Source organism: Cynocephalus volans, chromosome 1 (genome assembly GCF_027409185.1).
Source record: "Cynocephalus volans isolate mCynVol1 chromosome 1, mCynVol1.pri, whole genome shotgun sequence".
Lineage (NCBI taxonomy): Eukaryota > Metazoa > Chordata > Mammalia > Dermoptera > Cynocephalidae > Cynocephalus > Cynocephalus volans.
In genome coordinates, this window is record NC_084460.1 from 33,818,289 (window position 1) to 33,841,967 (window position 23,679).

Below are 23,679 nucleotides of genomic sequence, written 5' to 3' on the forward strand. Positions count from 1 at the left end.
AAAAAAAAAACAAATACGCAAGTCAGACAGTCACATACAATTACTATTTCCAAGCTGCATGTTGGGCTCTGAGCTTCCTGGTGGCCAAAGAGAAAAGAGAAACTGGATGAGCTACATATTTTCAAGAAAACATTCAAGGAAAGCAAAGCATAACTGGATCATTATTCCCCAAAGGACATTTTCCACAATGGGAAGCCCCCACTGATCACTTCTTTGGTTCTCCCCAGATCTGCAAGGTAGTGACTAATTCTGTGTCCTCCAAGCTGCAAACTTATTTCCAGACTATTCCAGGTGAGGGCTGGATGGGAATCAAGGATAGAAGTGGATAGAAAGGGGAGGGGGAGAGGGCAGCAGGGTGGGTGTGATGGAGCCCACAAGTTTCCCAGACAGTCCTGGGCCTGGGTGGGAATGGGCAGAGCAGGTTATTTTCAAGTGGCAGCTGGCATTGGGCCAGGCCTTGTGCTAAGTCCAGAAGTGAGGTGAAAAAGCAGCCCATACCCCACCCATTTCCTCAGTTCTGCACGGCCCAAACAGCCAAATACCACCAGCTCTCTGAGGCCAAAGACACGTAACTGGCCTGAGATCTGATACTTGTCATTTCTCTCTGGACCTCAGTTTCCATGTCCTTAAAATGGGGACAACAATCTCTACCCCCAAGCACTTGGTAAACTGCAAGGAGCTGCAGCAGGCAGGGGAGGACTCCCTCTGGCCAAGTGCTCAGCATGTTCCAGGCTCTCAGGAAATTGTCTCCTCTCAGCCTCCCAACACCCCACTGAGATAGGCATTATTCTCTCTATTTTATACATTAGGAAACTGAGGCTCAGAGAGAAGCTGAGACTTGTCCAAGGTCATAAAGCCATTAAGAGGCAGGATCCAAATGTGGAGTGAAGGTTTTCTTCATTCCAGAGCCTGTGCTCCAGCCACTCCCAGGGCTGCGTCCCCGTGAAGCGTGGCGTGGCTGGCACTTACACTTAGTACCTGCCCATTTAAGATGCCTCTTCTTCCTCCAGGGCAGGGGCTCATCCTGGGCGTGTTTAATGCACTTGTAGTGTCCAAGGTTTGTTCTCATGAGGCAAAAAAAAATATTTTGGTTTGAGTCCCAGTGTCACAACTCACTAGCCATGCCATCGTGGACAACTTGGATTTCTGAGCCTCAGTTTCCTCCCTTCTAACATGGGAAGAGAAGGTTAAAGGAGGGGGCAATATTTATTTAATTCTCATTGATTCCTGCTAGGAAACAGAGAAACTGTTGAGACCTGGACCAGCCCAGGCTCAGCCTGGAATGCTATCACTGCTAGTAATGATCCCATCTGGCTTTTTTTTTTAAGATGACCAGTAAGGGGATCTTAACCCTTGGCTTGGTGTTGTCAGCACCACGCTCTCCCAAGTGAGCTAATCGGCCATCCCTATATGGGATCTGAACCCGTAGCCTTGGTGTTATCAGCACCACACTCTCCCGAGTGAGCCATGGGCCAGCCCCCCATCTGGCTTTTGAGCCTCTACATGTACAGGGCATTGGGCATTCATCTTCTCACTTAGTCCTCCCAGCATCTGTGAGGTCAGTAGAATCACCCCCATACTACAAGTGACAAAAAACATGGCTTAGAGAAATGCAAGGACTTATCCAAGGTCATACAGAGTTTTATTCAAGCCCAGGTCTCTCTGTCCCCTTGACCCTATGTTTTAGCCGCTCATCTCAGGAATATGATGGTGTCTGGGCTTGTTTTCCTTTAAGGGGAGCTCAGGGAGGGCTCCCTGGAGGAGGTAGGAATGGATCCAGTTTTATGGGATGCTGCCACGGGAGTCTGCTCAAGGTCCATCTTCTTTCTCTTTAGTGACAGCCGTAATAGATGCCGTGGCAGGGATTGACTATCGTCTAGTGGCACCTCCAACAGTCACAGCTGAGAACCTGGATGGACAGCTGAAGGTGAGGCTTACACCGAGAATCATACCCTCATGCCTCTGCCTTAGACCCTCCCGGGGCGCCCCATTGTCCTTGGAAACAAATATTACAATGATCTCTCTTCCTATCTGCCTCACCACCACTCCACTCCGCTCTCCCCTGCCTCTCCCTGCTCCAGTCACATTGGCCTCCCTGCTCTTCCTGAAACACACTATGCCTGCCCTCTCCCCAGGGCCTTTGCACTGGCCATTCCCTCTGCCTGGAGTGCTGTCCCCCTGCTATCACACCTCTCTCCTTTGCTTCCCTCAAATCTTTGCTTAGTTAGAGAGGCCTTCCCAGACCATTCTTGCTGAAATAGCTCTTGCCTCTTCCCCCATATCCTGTTTTATTTTTCTCAGCAGCACTTCTTACTAATACACACACACACACACACACACACACACACATATACAGAGTCTCAAGTCTGTCTCCCTCACTGTGATAAGTGAGAAGGGACTGTGACTGCTTCATTCACTACTGTATGTGCAGCACTTAGAACTGTGCTTGGCATGTAGTAGGTGCTCAATAAATATATGTTGGATGCATAAATGGATGGATGGATGATGAATGGATGGGTGGATGGATGGTGGATGGATGGGTGGATGGATGGGTGGATGCATGGGTGGGTGGGTGGATGGGTGGATGGTGGATGGGTGGTGGATGGATGGGTGGATGGTGGATGGGTGGATGGATGGTGGATGGATGGGTGGATGGGTGGGTGGGTGGGTGGATGGGTGGATGGTGGATGGGTGGTGGATGGATGGGTGGATGGATGGTGGATGGATGGGTGGATGGTGGATGGGTGGTGGATGGATGGGTGGATAGTGGATGGGTGGGTGGTGGGTGGAGCTGCATTTCATGCTACTCTGTCACTCGCCTCCTCCAACCAGACACAGTGGCCTTTCACTTTCTCAAATACATCAAGCCTGTTCCCACTTCAGGGCTTTTGCCCCAGCTGTTCCCTCTGCCTGCAACTATCTTCCCTCCCAATGCCCACCTCTACCCTGCTGGCTTCTTATACTCCAGGTGGGTTTCTGCTCAGTTGTCCCTCCCAGAGCAGCTTCCCCCACTCCCACCCCAGCTAGAGTAGGTCTCACTCCCTAGAATTCATTCTGGACTGTTCCTCTTTCAGTTCTTCCACAGTTAGTGATTGGCTGGTTTGTTCACCGTTTACTTGTCTGTTCCAAAATATGTTCAGTGTGAAAAAAGAAAATTTAGAAGCTACAGAGGAGCAGAGAAATAAAGAAATAGAAAGGAAGGAAGGAAAAGAAAGAGAGAGAACCCAAGTCCTACAACTCAGACATAAATGCTATAAATACACAAGTGTAGATCTCTCCAGTCCTTATGTATGTGGAGACAGGGGAAAACATACACATATCGAGACCCAGAAACAAATACATACACATATAGGCATAGAAACAAAAACATGCAAAAACCACAGTACATAAATAGAAATAAATGCACACATATATACTCCTATACAGACATAGAAACACACATATACATATATTAGCATGTGTTGTATTACACATACTGCTTTACAACTTTTAAAATTAAAAGAGTGTAATGTGAATATCTTTCCATGCCATCCATGAAATGTCCTCCTGCCGCACTTTTGCTGGCTATTTGGTCTCTCAGTGGACAGCTTGGGATCAGGTATGTGGACAGTGCCCCCTCCTGGGACACTTGGGCTCTTTCCATTTTTTTCTGACGATTTTTTTTTTTCTTTTTTTGGCTCCTGGCTGGTATGGGGATCCGAACCCTTGACCTTGGTGTTATAAGGCCGTGCTCTAACCAACTGAGCTAACCAGCCAGCCCCAGCACCATGCACTAACCAAGTGAGCTAATAGGCCAGCCCCAAAGAATATTATTCTATTCCAACTTTTTTATTATGTTATTTTTTTCTGGTGGCTGGTGGGTATGGGAACTGAACCCTTGATCTTGGTATTATAAGGCTGTGCTCTAACCAACTGAGCTAACCGGCTAGCTTTTTTCCACAAGCATAACCAGAGCTGCAGTGATCATCCTTATAACTGCATCGCTGCCCACCCCTGAACAGTTCCTAAAAGTGGAATTGCTAGACCCAAAGGCATGCTTAAAAAACAAAAACCCACACATATCTAAGTGGTATGACAGAGTAAAAGATTAAAATAACACGTAATTGTCCACTGTGAATGAGTGGTCCTGTTGACACCTGGGCTCCTGCCCAAAGGTGATTGCTGACATCCAAGGGGTGTGTTAACTTCCCAGGTCCCTGGTTCTAAGCATTCATGTGCCTGGTTCTAAGGCACATGAAAATCCCTCCAGAGTTTGCTGGTAATCTGTTTGCACGAATGAACATGCACCGTTTTTCCACTGGCTTTTCTCACCTAACGATACATATCAGAGATGGCTCCTGGTCATTACATGGGCCCACATTATTTTAAAAGTTACATGGTATTCTATAACATGGGTGTCATGCTTGTTAATTTTATTTCTTTACTTATTTGGGGTTTTTATTTTTGTGTGTGTGTGTGTGTGTGTGTGTGTGAGTGTGTTTTTAATTGGTTATGAATAGTCATGAGATACAGGGCTGATTGTCACTACTCGTGCCCAAAATGCTTATTAATTTTAAATGATGAAATGATTCAACAGTACCTGAGAGTGGGAACGTTACATGTTCCCAGGTACCTACCACCCAGATTTTTTAAATGTTACCATTTTGTCATTTTGTATTTGCTTCTGATTTAAAAAAATAAATAAATAAAACATTTTAAAAATAACTAACTGAGGCCCCCTGGGGAACCCTTCTCCAAAACAGCCTTCCGCTTCACTCCCAGGTAACCCTGCTGAGGATGTTGGTACGTGTCCTTCTTGCCTGTGTTTTTCTACTTTTTATGGGCCTTTAAATTTTACATAAGTGCTATCCCACCATATGCATCCATCTATAAATTGCTTTTTTAAGCTCAACATTTTTTTTTTTTAGCTAAAAAAATGATCTGTTTTTGCAGCATGTTGCCAAATTGCTCTTCGAAACACAGCCAACCCCAGCAGCATATGAATGCTCTCAACAAAAACTGGATAGTATCAGTTTAACGCACACACAACACTTAACACTTTATCTCTTTTCAAATTTTGCTAACCTGATAGATGAAACAAACAAACAGGCAAACAGAATTTCATTGTTCTTTTAATAGGGTTTCTGTGCTTATTAGCAAGGTTGAGGCTGAGCCATTGGAGGGGTTAGGAGCGTGCTTGCTGGACCTTGGATACCCGGGTTCAATTCCTGACTCTGCCACTTACCAGCTGTGTGACTTTGGGCAAGTCACTTCACCTCCCTGTGCCTCAGTGTCTTCTCTTGTAAAGTGAGCATAATTACACCCTTCTCCTAGGGTTGACATGAAAAGCACGTAGAAACTAGCATGCAGGAGGCGTTTGGTTTCTGATGATTGCTTTTTCCTATGAGAGTGTGTGATTAGCGTCCTCTGCCCATTTTCTCATGGGATGGAGATGTTGAATTCTGATGCTTGAGGGATGCCTGGGCTCACTCTGTTACCTCCACCCCCAGGGGGAGTTCTTCAGGCTGGCCCACCCCAGCCCACCTCCCTTTACCCCGCCAGTGCTGGCATTTCCCACCAACCACGACCGCATGGTGTACCTGGGCCTCTCTGACTACTTCTTCAACACAGCTGGGCTTGTGTACCAAGAGGCTGGAGTCTTAAAACTGGTCCTCAAGGATGACATGGTAAGGCTGGGCTGTGGGTGGATGTAAGAAGAGCACTGGACTCAGAGCTCAGCAGACCTTCTGGATTTAAAGCTTTGTTCATACTGGAGAGACCAAGGTGTTGACTCTACACTTAGCCACATGACCTGAGTTTGAATATTGGCCCTACCCTTTCCAGCTGTGTGGCCTTAGGTCAGTTACTCAACCCCTCAGAACCTCAGTATCTTCTCCCAAGGGTATCAGGAAGATTAAATGAGATATTAATGTGCGGGAAGCAATGGGCCCAGTGCTTAGCATGTGGGAAGTAATGAGCAATAAACCTGACAGCTAACCTGAGTACTTGCCTTATGTCAGACACTGCCATCCCGTCCTAGCATCATATCACTGTTATTATCATCATTCTCATTAACTCTATCACATAGTCATGGCGAGTCTCACTCTGGGCCTCAGTTTACCCATCTGTAAAATGAGGAAATGACCATCCTCTCCAAAGTTTAGGTACAATCTGTTTCCAACCTGGTTACCAACTTTGTGGGGTTCCCCTTCTACTGCTCCTGGAGGAGATGTCAGAATCTCCACCTCTGTAGAGGTACCAAAGGACTGCTGAGCACCTCATGTTTCCTATGGAAATAAACAAAGACCACCCAAGTGAGAACCAACAGAGGCTGTTTATTCAGAACAAGGAAGTCAGCCACTTTCGCTTGCACTTGGCAGAGATTCAAAGGCAGGCAGGGGTGGGAAAGCTTCACAGTGAGAAAGGGAACGCTTCAGGTGTGCCCTGACTGGAGCTGATTGGCACAGAGAGGCTGGAGGCAGGATAACCAGAAGCAGGCATGCTGTGGGATTGGTTGGAGAGCATGTCTGGCTTCCTCAGGGGCAAAAAACAGGGAAGATGGCAGTCACCCACTGACCATCTCCTGACCATTCTGGGCCGACTGCTGCAGAAGTTGTGGGGCAGCATCCTACTGTCAGATGAACTTTTGACATATTCAGTCTCTTGCCCCCCTTATAGAATCTGTCCCCTCCTCCTGCTCTATAGCATAATTCCCCAAGATGCTTTTCTCTTGCTACAGATTCCGAAGCAATCCAAATTTCGACTGACAACTGACTTCCTTGGAAACTTCATACCCCAGGTGAGAAAGGGCTTGCTGTCCTTTAGTCAGCTCAGGAGGTGGCGTGGGGCTCTGGGGAGGACTGGGCTCTGCTGAGTGAATAAGGAGACCCCCTCCAGATCCAGAGGCCACCTGACACGAGACAGCAAAAATAGCTGCACGCAGCCCATCCCCAGTGTGGAGCAAGGCTGCAAGCATCAGCTGACCTGGGGGAGGCTGGATGCTGGGTGCTCATCCATCTGGCAAATATTTATTGAGTGGCTACCATGTGTCTGGGCCTGTGCTGGGAACCCAGCAAAACAGACCATGTCCCTGCCCTCCCAGAGCTCCCAGTGCAGTGGAGAGAGAAAAATATCATTTAGATACATGAAACAATAACAAAAATAATGCAGACCATCAGCTTGATGAGGTTACTTTAGACAAGGTGGTCGTGGAACACTTCTGTCTTAGTCTGCTCAGGCTGCCACAACAGAGTGCCACAGACTGGGTATCTTAAACAGCAGAAATTTATTTCTCATAGTTCTGGAGACTGGAAGTCCAAGGTCAAGTTGCCTGCAGGTTCAGTTGCCTGGCTTGGAGACAACCACCTTCTAGCTGAATCCTCATATGGACTTTCTTCAGTGATTGGGGCAGGGGGGAGTGGAGAGAGCTCTCTGGTGTCTCTTCTTCTAAGGACACTAAATCTATCAGATCAGGGCCCCCCCTTATGACTTCATTTAAGCTTAGTTACTTCCTTAGAGGCCCCATCTCCACATACAGCCACACTGGGAGTTAGGACTTCACCATACTGAATTTGAGGGAACACAGATATTCTGCCTTTAACAGCCTCTCTGGTGGTGGCACCTCCAGAAGTTTCTATACAGGGAAGTGGAGAGGCTCAGAGACTAAAAGAGATGGAGGGAGGGTCGCCAAGACCCTCCTTAGTTCCCCTTTATAGCCACTACTGCTCTCTGAGGAGGTGACATTTCCACTGAGACCTGAAGGAAGGGAAAGATCCAAGCTAGGGAAGAATGAGTGGACAAGAATTCAATGAGAGGGAACAGAGTGTGCAAAGGGTTTTAGGTGGCAAGAGAGCTTGTTGTATTTGAGGAACAAAAGAGTTCCATGTGGCCAGAGATGGAGGACAGAAGGTAGAGCTACATGGGGTGTGGCTGGCTGCGTGCTGGGTGCCAGACCATGCAGTCATTTGAATTTATTCTAAGAGCAATGGGAAGATGTCAGAGGTGTTTACACAGGGGAAGGGCAAGATAGGATTTAGAAACATTTTAATAAAAGCAACGCTTTTTTTTGGTTGTCCCCACTGCAGGTGGCCAAGATGTTCCCCAGTATGAAGGTGCAGTTGCTCGTATCAGTCTCCTCTCCGCCACACATGTCCGTGCAACCCACCGGCCTTGCTCTCGCCCTTGCCCTGGAGGCCCAGACCTTTGCTGTCCTCCCCAACTCCTCCCTCGCCCCCCTCTTCCTGCTTGGCATGGTAAGCTATTCCTGGGTGTGGGCAGATGGGGAGCCCTGGACAGTGCCAAGAGCACTGTACTTGGAGTCAGGAGACCAAATCAGATTCAAACATGGACAGGGTGACTCCAGAGCCTGTGACCGGAGCTGCTGTCCTCAGCTGCTGCCAGCTCTGACAGGCACTCATTCACCCAGCCGCTCATTTGTATATTTGTTTATTCATCCATCCAATTATTCATTTGCTCAATTTTTCTTTCATTTCATTACTCATTCTGTCATGGGCTTGAAATATGTGTACTGTTTCCAATCCATTCACTCATATCTTTGGTCATTCAATTATTCATTTTGTGCATTCATTCATTCATTTATCTGTTTAATTCTTCATTAGATTGTCGACTTGAAATATGTTATACCTTTTCTGTTCCTACATGCATTCATTTATTCAATTATTATTCATTTACTTATACCTTTGTTCAATGGATCATTCATTTGTCCATTTGTTCATTTTTTCATTCATCATTTCTTCATCCATGTGTGTGTCTTTGTTTATTCCTTCATTTTTGTGTTTGTCTAATCCTTTATTTATTCAAGTTTTCATTCCATTGGTGATTTGTGCACTTATTCGTTTGATCACCCCATCACTCCATGAACATTTGGTGGCAACTTCTGCAGCCACTGGGGATGTGGTCCAGGCTCTCTCCCCACCAGGAGGCACTGAGAGGCCTCGGGCAGGTCTGTTCAGTCTCAAGCTGAGACCTGTTATCCCCACTTTGCAGACAAAATGGGTTTCAAAGTGGTCACCCAAAGACACACATACCGCACAGGAAAGCTGAAGTGGGAACCTCAGCTTTCTTTTCAATAAATATCCTTTGAATGAATCAATGAATGAACAGTTGTGAGATGAGGGCTGGCCTGGACTATCTCACACGGCCCCTCCAGGAGTGGTCCTGGAACTCTGAGATGGCCCTAGAAGCAGAGAGAGAAAATAGAAACTGGCTTACAGTCCAGGATGCCCCTCGAGAACCTCAAAGCGAAAGGAAGTCTCCCTACTCCTTGGGTTCTGTGGCCTGACCCCATGGCATGGGCTGCTCTGCAAGCCTTGTGAAGCTGCCCCTCCCCCATCTTGGAGACCTTGCAGAGCCCCAAGACCCTGGGTCAGGGCAGGTCACTCTGGGCTGTTGCTTTGCAGAGCACGAATGCTTCTATGGAGGTTGGTGCCAAGTCCGACAGGCTTGTTGGAGAGCTCAAGTTGGGCAGGTAAGGAGGTCTGGGGGAACAGGAGGAGGGGCTGCCCACCCACTGTTGGTGTCCCTGGGATAGCATTGGCTTTACGATGTACCAAGCCCTGTGTCGTTGCTTTCCTGTTCACCCATCACACTTAAGCCTTAAACAGTGTGTGATGGGCAAAATATCCCCATTTCACAGACAGTGAAACTGATGCTCAGAGACAAAATGACTTGCCCGAGATCACACGTCATAGAGTGACCAACCATTTTGGTTTGCCCAGGAGTATCCCAGTTTTAGCACTGCAAGTCCCGTGTCCAGGCACCATCAGTCCCAAGCCAACTCATGGCTGGGAAGTGCCAGCTGACAGTCCATTCCACACCAACCCAAAACAGCATCCAGTGCCCCACATCCCTGGCCTCCTTCCTTGGCACTTGGAAATTCCACTGCATCTTCTCCTCACCCTGTTCCTGGGACCTCAGGAGCCATCCTCTGCTGGAATCCGTGTGACCCAGGTGTGAATCCCAGCAGTGGAGGTTGTGGTTTGGAGTGTGGGCTCTGACATGAGGCTGCCTGCGGCTGAAGGGCAGCTCACCTTGCCGAGCACCAAAATCCCCAAACTTCAGTTTCACTAGCTGTAAAGTAAGCCCAATATTCTTTGCCAAGAGTATCATTGTGACAATTAAATGAGGTATTAATATGTGGTTAAATATGAAGATTAAATGAGGTATTAATAAGCCCAATATTCTTTGCCAAGAGTATCTTTGTGAGGATTAAATGAGGTATTAATATGTGTTGAAGTGTTTAGAACACATCAAGGGATGTAATGAGTAAGCAAGAGGGAAAGAGAAGGGCAGAAAAATGCATAGAAAAAGAAATGCAGAAGTGGAGGGAGAGAGAGAGACACACAGAAAGATCGAGAGTGGGAGAGACAGAGAGGGGTGGAGAGACACATTAAAAGGGAGACGCTCAGTCCTGGCTGGTTGGCTCAGTTGGTTAGAGCACAGCCTCATAACACCAAGCTCAAGGATTTGCTTCCCTGTACCAGCCACCCACCAAAAGAAAAAAAAAGAAAAGAAAAAGAAATACACAAAAGGGAGACACTCAGAGAGACAGAGAGAAGGACACATGCAGGGAGAGCAGAAGTGACGACCCCAGCACTGGGACCTGGCGTCTGCCTCTTCATCACATACACGCTGTTTAAATGTGGTCTTGACCCACATTCCTGCCCATTTCTGCCCTCCTTCTGGCACAGAGCTGTCCTTTTTAACCTTGAGATCAGCTCCTGAGGTTTACATGCTGCTCGTTTCTCTTGGCATCATTTTGACAAGTGTTACTGCTTCAGAAACATGTGGCTTTAATTTTCGTTGAAACACCCGTGGGCATCTCAAGTAGAGGAGCTGGAAAGATACAGCTGGGCGTTGGCCGAGCACAGACTTTCTTTACTGTGGGCTGGGGTGGGGTGGGGCTGGGTATGAGAGTCTATAGAGCAGGAATCCTGGGGCTACTGACTCTGGGTGAACAAGAGCAAGTCTTCAAACTCTGTAGAGTGCTGGAGACAGCAAGGGCTTTGGCTTCAGGGAGACCTCTTTGAAACCCTGCTTTGCTAATTGTTAGCTGTGCAAACTTGGACAGTCGCTTCTGCCTTCTCTGAACATCAGTTTCCTCATGGGTAAATTGAGAGTGTAATGACCCTTGCTTCTCAGAGGGTTACAGGACTTCAATGGGATAAAGCACCCAACACAGGGAACAATAGGGGCTCAATAACCAGCCATGTATTTCCCCCTTCTTTTAGATCACTGTTAAGATGTGTAAGACCACAAAAAGGGGATCATTTATTGACTCAGGTAACTGAAAAGTCCAAGGCTTTTCAGGCAAGAGTAGACCCAGGTTCTCAGAAGATGTCCTTAGAAATCTGACTCTTTCAGTCTCTTGGCTCCTCTATCCTCTGTCTGGCCTTCATTCCCCAGCAGGCTGTCACCAGGTGGTGGCAAATGGTCATTAGTAGCTTCCTATTTTCCTGGAGAAAAGAGAACACCCCATTCCCAATCTTTCTAGCAGAAGTCCTGGGACTAACTCTCACTGGGCCAGCGTGGGTCATAGGTCCGTCCTTGAAGCAAGTACTATGGCAGGGGAGGTGGACTATGCCCTTTGGCCAGCACACCCCAGAGCTCAGTATGGGGTGGGCAGCACCAACAATGCAGGGAATGGGTGACTCCCCCAAAGGAAAAGCCAGGGGGCTGTGACCCGAGGAAGGGGCTAATGGATACTGAATGGGAAAACCAGGCAGTATCCACCAGTGGTCCCCTTCTCCCCAGCACCTGGGTTTCCATGTGGGTCAGGCACTTGGTGGTCTAAGTCTCCTCTCCCTCTATCACAGGCTGCTCCTGGAACTGAAGCACTCGGATGTTGGCCCCTTCTTGGTGAGTCTGAGGGCCTTGATGGCTCCTTCCTTCCCCTGATCTGGGTCGGGGGGACATGTCACATGCTCATTGCATTATTTAGGAGGCCCCTTGTTCATTTGCATATAATCTGCTTGTGAATTAATGGTGAGAGGGGCTTTGTTGGTGGAAAGACCTGAGCTGGAATCCCTGCTCTGCTTACTAACTGTGTGGCCTTGGGCAAGTCACTTCTCTGAACTGCAGACTTTTCCCACGGAGTTGGTGTGGTGAGGTTTAAATGGGATTAAATGTGTACAACCCAGTACAGAAAATCTGCTCAACAAATGTTTGTTGAACGAACAAGTTAATTACTTTATTGAGCACTTATTATGTGCCAGGTGCTGCTCCAGGTGTGGAGTATACTAAGGTTCAAGACGGGGAAGTGATGCCTTCCTCCCGTCATAGTGGGGAGATACAACAGTAAGAAATGAAGATCTCAGTCATGATCAAAGCCATCCAAAGCGAAATGGGGGTGGGGTAGAAAGTGATGAGAAGAATTAAGGGTTAAAGGGTGTGATCAGGGAAGGTCTTTCTGAGGAGGGGATATTTGGGCTGAGGGATGAGAAGGAGCCAGCAGAGGGAACAGCAGGGGCAAAGGCCTGGTGGCAAGAACAAGCGTGGCATGTTTGGGGATGAGGGAAACCAGTGTGGCCAGAGCGTCATGAGAAGGGGGCACAGAGGAGATGTGGCTGGAGAGGCAGGCAGGGGCTGGCACTTCCAAGGCCTTCTGGGCTAGGGGAAGGAGGTTGTGTTTGAAAGACAACGAGTAGCCAGTGACCTGTTTCTGCAGGGAGTGACATGATCTGATTTACCACCTCTATAAAAGATCCCTCTGGGGTGGGGAGAATGGATTACAGGGCATGAGAATCAGACCAGGGGCATCAGTGGGGAGGCTGGGCCATTTGTCCTTGTGAGATGATGGGGGCTGTGACTTAGCCAGTAAGGGGGAGGACTGGAGACATCGTTTGGAAGTAGATTTAGACAGAATTTGGTGAGAGACTGGACATGCATGGCTAGGGAAAGGGCAATCAGGATGACATCTAGATTTCTGGATTGAGCAGCTGGGCAAATAGCAGAGCCACTCACTGGGATGGAGAAGGGCAGGGGGGCAGGGGAGGAGCACGTGTCACCCCAGCCCCAGGAGATGATTCTAGTACCCAGGAATCACTGGCCATCATTAAGTAGACTTGCCCCTACTGCCCTCACCTGTGACACTGACAGCGAGCTTCCTAAGTAGCAGCTCAGATGCTTCTGAACACCAGCCACTCAGGACAGCTGCCCTTGTGTCTTACGTCAGAAGCCACGGTGTGTTGATTCTGTCCAGTGTGTTACTACACGTGGCACAAATCTCCCGGAGGGTCTCTGGTTGAACCACAGTTTCCACTGCTCTGGAGTGGAAAATTCCTTATTTCCTTAGAACCCTGAAACAGCCCCCAAGTGCGCCACCATGTGAGTGTCTTGCAAGCCACCCAGCCCCGAAGTCATACTGTCCCAGCGTCCCCTCCAAATCTGATAAACATCCAGCTAGTGGTTTCCATCTGATGACATTACAACACACGGAAGGACTGAAAGCAACTTTATTGTATTTTCATGGATTTACTGGCACCAAGCCTCTCCCAGTGGCTTGACTAAGTCAGTAACTAACTTCTGCTTCTGCAGAAAATGAAAACGTAAAGTTCCCAGGATTCATAGGGAGGCGAGCACTGTATCTGGTGAGCGCAGGGAATGGCAGCCCAGGGAAGGAAACTCCACTGTTCCAGAAACAAAAAGGTGTATATTTACACATTGTAAATGTCACCACTCCAGGCAATCATCTTGAGAATTTTACATTATTTTTGAATTTTTTTTATTATTGCCAAAACAAAACATACACACTAGAGAGCATTCAGAACCTACAGATTTTCAAAACGAAACAAAACAAAAACAACTTATATTTTCACCACTTAGTTAATAATTTGGAGTAAATCCTTTCTGACCTTTTGCTATGCCTATTTAATTAAAAAATTGAATTATGTGATTTCTATAGCAGGCTTTTCCTCACTCAGAAAAAATCATGAATACCCTATGTTGATAATTATATTTCTACATTATCATTTTTAACAGTTGCACAATATTTCCTGATATCAAAGTATCACCATTTCCCCAAAATGATTCCTCTATTGTTGGATATGTGGGTTGCTTTTAATTTATTATATTGATGAAATTTATGGCTTTGGTGAATACCCTTGCATCTAAATTTTTGCCTACACCCTACATCATTTCCTTAAAACAAATGCCTTGGAGGCATGTTTGCTGGCCCAAAAGGCATGCACATTTTTAAGGCTTTTGATGACAGCTGCCAAATAGCCCTCAAAAAGTTTGATTCAATTTGCCCTCGAGTCCACAGTGTCTGAGAGGATAAATTTTTTTAAAAAATTGTATTCATAATATTTTAACATTTCCTTGTACATATTTGTGGGATACGGTGTGTTGTTTCAGTGCTTGCAGATACCGCACAATGATTCACTTAGGGTAGAGAGCATAGTTTTGTACCCACTAGTCCACCAGGGACGCATTTTTTAAAACAAAGGTTCTCATGTTTCAGAACTCTCTGATAACCTTCATCATGGTTGTGGTAAGGTGTATGGCCTCGCACCTTACAGTTTAGATCATGTGTTACATCTGGAACCAGTAGAGCAAAAGAAATCACTTCTGTGACCTGCACTGGGCAGCTGAGTTTTCACATCTTCACTTGTGTCCATCTCACAGCGGTTTCCCCAGCTGTGAGGTTGCCGAGTGGCACCGGGTGGCAGGGAGGGTGACGGAGGACTGCGGATCCCGCAGTGCCCCGATGACGTGGGTCCCGCTCTCCTTCTGAGTTCCAGGTTAAAGTGCTGGAGGCCGTCATGAACTACATTGTGCCCACCGTTGTGCTTCCCAAGGTTAACGGTGAGGAGCTTTTTGGAAAAACCATTGAGTTAGTCCTGGGGGGAAGAGGGTGGGGGACTACCTAGAGCACCTACTACCCGGCCCCAGTTGTAGGGAGTTGGGGTATCACCTCAAATGAATCTCAAATGACATCTGACCCAGAAGGGTGATGGCACCGAAAGGGAACTCACGTGGGTTGAGCCTTACTACATGTCCTTCATTATTTCATCCACTCCTGACAACATAACATGAAGGACTATTAATATCTCCAGTTTTCATGGGAGGAAATGAAAGATCAGAATGGTTAAGTAACTGACTTCAGGTCCCAGAGCAGGTGAGAGCTGGGGCTTGGGGTTATCCCAGCCCTGAAGCCAAAGCCCACGGTCTTTTTCTTCTCTGGGAGAAGGGCCAGGGAGTCTCCTGCTAACCTCGGCTAAGAGCTCACGATCAGCACGCTGGTAAGAGCTTCAGGCAGGCCTGGCCCCAACCTTTGAGAGCCGGGAGCAAGAGTACAAATAGAGACCCACGTGACATGTCACCAGGGTGTTTAGAAATTATAAATTAAGCCAACAAATTGTTATATAGAATATATGATCTATCCTCCTACCTTGACAAAATGGCTTCATAATGACCCGGGAGGCCAGATTTATTTAGACTCTCCTGAGCTCCATATGGGAATGTGGTGGTTTGGGGGAGCTGCCCCTGGCCGCCACCCACCTCTGCCTTCATCCTAAACCCACATGTGCAGATACCCCTCCTTACATTCCATGCTTCGTCCATACCCCGGCAAGCAGCTGCCCCTGGGCTGACACTCGGGCGTAGTGTCCACCGGCAGTGCTGTGCACTCGAGGGTGGCCCTAGAGAAGAGGCCCACGCGGGTCCTAGAAGTGGTCTTGGAGCTGATGGAGAACAGGTGGGAGGCACACCCCCAGGGCAGCCCTCCTTTCGGGCACAGACACCCAAGCCAGGCCGTACCTAGGGCCAGGTACGCAGTGGCAGAGGCCGCCCACCGTGGCTCTCTCGCCCTCCCCGTCCCCTGCCCGTCACTTTCTGCTCTCGTGGTCCTCACCATTCACTGGTCTCCGGCACAGAGAAGTTGCAGAAAGGCTTCTCTCTCCCGATGCCCTCCCACATCCAGCTCTACGACTTGGTGCTTCAGTCTCACCAGGTGAGTCCCCAGGTGTCTTCTTCAAATCGCCCGTAACAATAGCGGCCCTCTGCTGCCAGGCTTCCTCTGTGCCATGCCCTGTATCAAGCACGTCCTACCCTACAACAACCCTGGGATGTGGGTGCTGTTAATAAGCAGAGAAGAAAGACTAAGGCTCAGAAAAGCCACACGGTATTAGATGAAGCCCAGAGCCAAAGCTAGGCTTCCTGCTTCTAATCATCACACATCGCTCCCACGCTACACTGGCTAAAAACAGAATCCACGTACTGGCCAAAGAGCCTCTTTTATAAAATTGGTGCATTTAAACATTTCACATATATACATTGCATGCCTACTTTTGCATCCAGCACCATGCTAGGCACTGTGGCTACAAAGTGTGGCCAGTGTCTGGCAGATTTAGACACACGACATGAGGCTTCCTCTTGGCCTCTGCCCAGCCTGCCCCCGTCAGCACTTGACACTTGTGTCTTTGCTCGGCAAGCTGTCGTCCCCTGGTTTCCAAGCCATCCTCTGCTCCTAGTTTTCCTTCTGCCTCTTTCTCCAGGCCGTTGCTTGCTCTATTCCTTTCCCTACAAGCCGGAGTTCTCCAGATCCATCCCCAGGCCTCTTCTCTTTCCCCACTCTTGGCTCACCCTGCTCACTCTCATCACCTCCCTCAGGCTTAACTGCCACCTTGTTGCCACACAGCGTCCCAGCCATGCTTCCAGCCTGCTTATTTTTTCTAAGCTCCTGATGTGTGTATTCTCTGGCTTCCTCAGTGTCTCCAACCTGAGGCCTCTTAATCCCAGCACGAGCCAACAAGGTTGTTTTCTCTGCCACCAAACCACCACCCATTGCATTCCTTACCTTGGTGAATGGCTTTCCTGATGACTTGTGGCCCTCATGGGAAACCACCCAGATTCCTTGCTCTCCCTTACCCCCAATGTCCAGTCAATCAGTCCCCAATTCTTTAGACCAGGGAGCTAATGGGGCTAAGAGATGGTAGAAAAATGCCAAAAGGGCAGAGGAAAGTCATCTTCCATGTTCCTCATTTTTTTACCAAGTTTATCCTTAAAAAAAAAAAAATGACCCCTGGCACAATTTAATTTCTTCATTTCTAAAAATTCTGAGTGAGGGGCATGAAGGAGCCAAGAGAAGTGGTTTTGCAGCCTTGATTGGAACAAGGGCCCCCTGAGCTGCCACAAAGCAAGGATGACAAATGAAGGCCTCTAAACAGCCCGTGGGGCTCTGCGTCTGAGAAGGAAGCAGCTGTCGCGGACGCTGGCAGCTGCTCATGTGCAGACCCCAGCAGCAAGTCCCTGAGGGCCTGCACTGGTTCTTGTCTTTCTATCTGCAGCAGGCCCATTCTGCTCTCTCCTTCCCAATAGGCAGGCTCCCAAAGTTTCCTTCTTAAAAACACAGCAGCCCCCACACTCACAAACAGGGATGTACTTCCACTCGGTGACGGCATTCCTGTCTCTCCCTAGAATTTCCTGCTGTTAGGTGCAGATGCTCGCCATTACTGAAGCCACTGGGGGTGTTGGGGACTGTCGGTTGCACCTGTTCCTGATGGGCTGTGGGGCACAGGCTGCCTTTCTCCAGGAAATCCTCTCAAGATTTTGACCAAGAGCCCCTTGCAGACTTCACTGAACTCAGATTCAGAAATGATCTAAACACAGGCAACTTTGTTCATTGGAAAAGTGTGTAGTGCATATTTTAGGGATTATGAGCTTCTTTAAGGGCTGAAGCTGCACAGACATTTCCTCCAGGAATTTCGTTTCGGTTGTAACCATATTTCCCTTTGTGTTTCCACCCGCCCCCCTCCCCCCAAAAAACCTCTATTTTTTCTGTGGATTCTGTGTGCTGGTATTGTTTCTTGTTTTATGTTCATTCATTCTTTCACTTGGTGGCTGTAACCAGTACGGCCTACAGAGACAGTTTACAGCCCAGGTACAATCACCTCTCTTTATTTCTATAATTAATCTCTTGAGTCTCCACATACCTACATTAGCAGAAAGTCTCATTGTTCCAAGTGTCCTTGGGTTTTTCCTAGTCCCAAGGGAATGAGTCTTGCTACCTAATGTCAGGCAGAGATGGTCTGGAGAGTAGATCGGGCCACTGGGCTGTTGGTCCTGCCACTGCCACATGGTGTCTCTGTTGAATGGGGATCCTGCACAGCACTTTGTCCTTTTATGTCATCACCTATCTATCCACTGGGACTGTTGTTCCTGCCACCACCACACAGTGTCGCTGTTGAACAGCTCCCCTGCACAGCCTGCCTTCCCTGCCCCAAGCTTGGGCTCCATCTTAAAGGCTCCCTTAGTCCATGCTCTCCTGCCCAGCCATTGTGCCTAAAGCAGAACATTGGACCAGGGGACAGAAGCCATTTGGGTGGTCAGCTTCAGACACATCCTTGCATGCAATTAGCACTTCCTCATAACTATTTTGGACCTGGTGTGGAGGCTGGACCACCAGCCCAGACTGTCCTTGAACTCATGGTGAGTTTTGTTGGAATTTTGGACCATTTCCTGCTGTGGGATATCAGGTGGGGCTGTCACAGTACATCCAATGGGTTCTTATAGCATTGTACTTCAGATCGATTGAGCAGTCCTGCAAGGCCTCTCTGAGCTGTTGACATTTGGTCTGAGACTAGAAGGATAAGCAGCAACACACCTGATGGTTTGACATAGGCAGTGGGGTAGGGGATGACATGACCAGATTTAATTTTTGAAATACTTCATTGTGACTTCTGAAAGCTTCAGAAGGGCAAGAGTGGAAGGGGGAGGGCACAAATTAAGGATCTGTTGTTTTTATTCAGACTACAGCCAGGTTGGTGATGGTAAAAAGGAAGAGAAGCATTGATAATGTGGAAAAGCAGATAAAAAGTATCTTATTTTTAAAGAAAAATGCACCACTTCTGCTGACATCACTGATTCTCTGGAGGTAGTGGTTCTGGGTGCACACAGGAGGGGAGGGCCACTAATCAAACACTCACAGAAGTCAAGCACAGCCCACGGATGATCTCATTTCATTCTCACAGCACTCTCCATTTTCTGATGTGGGAATTGTTCAATCCTTTTAGATTGAGTCACTCTCCCTGGATCACACAGCTGGCAAGTGGCAGAGCTAGAATTCCTACCCTTTCTGCCTCAGAGCCCGTGCTCTTTCCACTCCTCCCAGATATCAGAATCTTACCTGTTTGGGGGCCTGGTGTTTTTAAAGCAGGACTGCTGTGTACAATTGCATAGGTTGTGCACTGTAAAAAGGCACCAGATTGAAGAAATGAAAATTTTTCTCTAATTTGTCCACCAAGAGGGTGCACCTTTTTCTATTTGCCAAAGACTAGTAGGAGACCTTAAATAGGAGCAGAAGAGCAGCCAGTGAGGCTGGAAGGAAGAGAGCAAAGGAAAGCACAGTGTGGAGTGAAGCTGGGATGCCTTGAAGACTATTAGGAACTCTGGGTTTTGTTCCAAAAGATAAGAGAAGCCATTGGAGAGTTTTGAGCAGGAGTACGACACAATCCAATTCACATTTTTAAAAGACCCTTCTGGCTGCTGTGGGGAGACTGTGTGGGGTAAGTATGGAGACACAAACCTGCTTTCCCTACTCTCACTTTCCCTCTCATCATCCTGTGAAGATAGTGGGCCCCTGCTAAACCTACCCTTTACTTTCCATAATGTACAGGCAGCCCCTGCCCCACTCTCTATAGAAACAAATGCAATTATGTCTTGGACCTAAAGATTGGTGAGCAGAACATATTGTGCCCTGGGAATCTCTCTCTAATGGCTGAGAAGGGCATTTGTCAGGGGGTTAGGATTTAAGGAACATTCCCCAACACACTCCAAATGATCTGCCAGGCTGCCTACAAAACCACTATTTGAACAGCTTCTCCCTTTAGGCTAAGCATTTCCTTCTCCAAATAACTGCTAATGTGCACGAGCTTTCTTTTGGAGTGTTGAAAATGTTCTAAAATTAGATCGTGGTGATAGCTGCAGAACTCTGAGAATATACTAAAAACCACTGAACTGTACACTTCAAATGGGTGAATGTTATGGTAGAGAAAATATACATCAATAAAGTTGTTTAAAAAAAATTTTTTTTTAAAAAGAAAGAATTGTCCATTCAAGACTACCTAAAAGCTCACTGTTAGAGCAGCCTCCCTCCTGGATTAAGCATTGACCTTAGGGTTCCTTTTGGTGACGTTGACGTTAAATGTGAGGGAGGGGTCGCCTCTGTGGGGAGAGAAGGGCAGAGGGGTCACAGGGCAACCTGTCTTCATCATTTAACTACATCCCATTAGTGGCCACAAGTGGCCCTGTCCTGGGTCAATCTCTTCAAGCTGATTATCCCATTCAATCCTCATGACGATCTCCAAAGGTAGACAGGGTGGTCCTCATTTGTCCAGATGAGGAGTCTGTAGAGAGGTTATGTGGCCTGCCCGAGGCAGCTCAGCTCAGCGTTCAGAGCCAGGGCTATGGAGTCACCTGGCCCTGGGTTTGAACATCATTCCAGCCCCTCACAGGCTGCATGACTTTGCAAATGTTACTTACCCTCCCTGGTCCTCTCTTCCCTCCTCTGAAAAGGAGAGATAAAATCTTGCCCTCAACTTTGGTTTGAGGTTTGTTGGGAGGAATCAGTGGTACAGTGATAAGTTCATGGCACAGTGGTTAAGACGATGAGCTGTGGTCCCAGACATCTTAGGCTCAAATCCCACCTCTGCTATTTACCAGCTTTGTGACCTTGGGCAATTTACTGAATTCTCCAGTCTTCAATTTTCTCACTTGTAAAGTAAGCATCATAATAGAGCTGCCTCATAGAGTTTTTATGAGAACCAAATACACGTGAAATCTGTGGTACAGGCATTGACAGGAATAACCCAGGTTAGCTCAAAACATCATTCACTCGTGTCTTCCCACTATACTGGAAGGACTGTATCTGGCTTTGCCACAGTTGTATTCCCAATGCCTGCCACACAGTAGGTGCCCTATAAACATTTATTTTAAAAATGATCTAGGATTTGAATCCACATCTGCATGACCCAAAGCCACTATGCCAGTGATTCTCAAAGTGTAATCCAGGGCTGTCTACCAGGATGGATCTGACCCTAAGAATCAGAGCCCCTGGCTGGCCAGAAGTCTGGGCTTATCCTCTCCAGTTCAGTAATGGGCTCACAGTGTGACCTGGGCCAGTCCTTCTCCCTCTCTAGGTCTGTTTTCCCATCAGTAAAAGCAAAGAGCCACGGCCAGAGCTGGGATCCAAGAGCACAAAGGAGCAGGGAAAAGCATCCTGACCTCTGACCTCCTGTCTCTGCTGCCCTTTGGCTGAGCCCAACTAGAGGTGAGGAAACTGAGTCACAGAGTGCCCAAGGTCATCCAGTAGGGGGGTCATGACTCAAACCCAAGCCATCTGGCCCCAGAGTCCATAAAATTGAACATAAAGTTCATTCATTCCTTCAACAATTATCTACTGTATGCTGCTCAGTATTCCAGACACTATGGATTCCAAATTCTGGGTTTTACAAACTCTTTTCAACCAACACTTTTGTAGTCCAAGCACAAGAACGCTGCCCTTGTTAAAAGAGAGAGTGTTTTCACTGCAGGAGGATGGGGTGGTGGTGGGAGTGGCAGTTATCCACTTTGTAGCTGGACCACCTGATAGAAGAAAGGCCCAGGGGCTCAGACCAGCACTGTGGTCACACTGCTCCTGAGGCCTCTGCTGGGTCCTGGGTCATCAGCAGGGACCTTAGCCAGGGGTGGACACCTGCAGAGGTAGAAGCCTTGTCTGGGGCCACGTGGCACTGTGGCTGGGCAGCTCTAAGGTCCAAAGGTCGTTGCTGTGGGAAATTCCCACCCCTGCAAATAATGGCCCCTAGTTGGAGACCTCCTCAAACTGCCTCCAGATGAAGAGTGGCATTCATGTCCCCACAAGGTCCCCACTCTCCAGAGTGTCCTCCCCCACTCTCCAAGCTGGAAGGGCCCATGGGAGTCCCCTGCTCTGTCCCTATCATTTTACAGAGGGAGAACCTGAGGCCTCACGGGGAGAAAAGCCTTGCAGAGGATCCCCAGGCCAAGCAGCAGCTGGGCAGGATGGGAACCCTGATTTCCTGACTCCCAGCCCAGAGCCTCCCCCCATCTGGACAGGCTGAGGTCCAGGAAGCAGAGGCCCCTCAACACCCTGGGGACACACCAGTGAGCCCCGTCCTGCTCCCAGGCCTCCATCCTTGCTGTTTGCTCGGTCTGTAATGGCTCTTCCAAAGGCAGGCTTCTTCTCAACCTTAGGGTCTCAGCTCGGACCATCCCCTCCTCAGAGAGGACTTCTTTGACCATCATTTTGGAATGGAAACCACAGACCAGGGCTCAGATCCCTACTGGGGGACTGTGGCCTGCACCTCTTCACCTCACTGAGCCTCAGGCTCTTCATACCCACCTTGGAGGGCTGCTGTGGGGATGAGAGGAGGTATGAAGCTCAAGCAGCATGGTTCCTGGCACGTGGTAGGTGCCAATTTGCTTCCAGTTCCTGCCAGGTACTGCAGGGCTATGCAAGGATCTGAAAGGCTCTGTCCTGCCCTCAAGGAGAAACCAGTCTGGTGGAACGAGAAGGGGACAGAAGAGGACCTCAACAAACCTCAGCCCCAATGACAAAAACAACATAGCACAGAGCAGCAGAGAGGCCTGGGCTGTGGGGCTTCCTGTGCCTGACATGGGAAGTTCTGATCTTAACCCCAGAGCTGTCTAGTGCCTTTTGTGACCCACTAGGGTGTCACTCTGTTACTCACACTCAAGTTGTGGAGACAGTCATAAAGACCCACCCAGTTTCAAGGGAAGGGGACAGAGACTCCACCTTTTGATGGAGGACTATCAAAGCATTTGTGGATACCTTTTTAATGACCAAAATGCAGAGAGTGGTTGATGCTATGACAGAGAAAGTACAAGGGGTTCTGGGATCTCAGAGGAGAACCTTCCTCCTGCCTATGGGGGTGGTCATGGAGGGCTTCCTGGAGGTGACAGCAGAGCAAAGCTCACAATGTGGGGAACGCTGGGGCAAAACTCTAAAAATGAAGCACAATCCCTGCTATAAACTTCATTTTCCAAAAGGAAATCTTAGTATCTTTACTTACTGCAAATACAAGGGTACTTCAAAAAGTTCATAGAAAGATTCATATTATCTTTTAATTTTTTCCATGAACTTTTTGAAGTACTCTCATACAAGATATGGCCAGGACCACTTCTCAAGAAAATAAGAATTTTAAATACCAACGAGCAAGAAGATTTTTAAAAACACCCATCATCCTATCCACCCAACCAGAGACAGCCCCTCATAACTCCTTGCTAAATATTTTCCAGATTGTTAAACATGGGAACCTATTTTGAACAAAGCAATAGAATTTTGTTATGTGGTGACACTGGAAACTGACCCCTCGTGAGCATCTTTCCTTACCAAGAAATGCATTTATTCCTGCACCTCACTTTAATGGCTGTGTCTTGATTAATTTAGCTGATGCCCTTTCATCAGGAACTTTAGGTGGGTCCCGCTTCTCCCTTCCTACTTCTCACCACGCAGCAATGGGTGTCTTAGTGACATGACGTCTTTGCATCCTGACTTCATTATGCACTTAGAGACAAGTCCCAGAAGTAGAACTGCTGGGTCACAGGGCATGCAGCTGTTTAAAGATTTGCCTCGTTGCCTTCTGGAAAATTTTGCTACCGGAAAGGTTTGACAGAACCTATTTTCCCATGGGGAGGAAAACAGAT

The 23,679-nt window shown here is 47.9% G+C and overlaps 1 protein-coding gene across 1 annotated transcript in view; it reads left to right on the forward strand.

Annotated features, from left to right (window-relative positions):
• The window catches only part of BPI (bactericidal permeability increasing protein), a 30,380-nt gene extending 12,926 nt beyond the window's left edge, over window positions 1-17,454 (forward strand). The window contains exons 6-15 of the mRNA XM_063091834.1: window positions 228-291; window positions 1,836-1,927; window positions 5,490-5,666; window positions 6,719-6,778; window positions 8,064-8,231; window positions 9,399-9,466; window positions 11,814-11,856; window positions 14,739-14,802; window positions 15,873-15,949; window positions 17,416-17,454. Coding sequence (XP_062947904.1) covers window positions 228-291; window positions 1,836-1,927; window positions 5,490-5,666; window positions 6,719-6,778; window positions 8,064-8,231; window positions 9,399-9,466; window positions 11,814-11,856; window positions 14,739-14,802; window positions 15,873-15,949; window positions 17,416-17,454 — 852 coding nt within the window. The remainder of the gene's footprint in view (window positions 1-227; window positions 292-1,835; window positions 1,928-5,489; window positions 5,667-6,718; window positions 6,779-8,063; window positions 8,232-9,398; window positions 9,467-11,813; window positions 11,857-14,738; window positions 14,803-15,872; window positions 15,950-17,415) is intronic.
• Window positions 17,455-23,679: the final 6,225 nt, after the last annotated feature.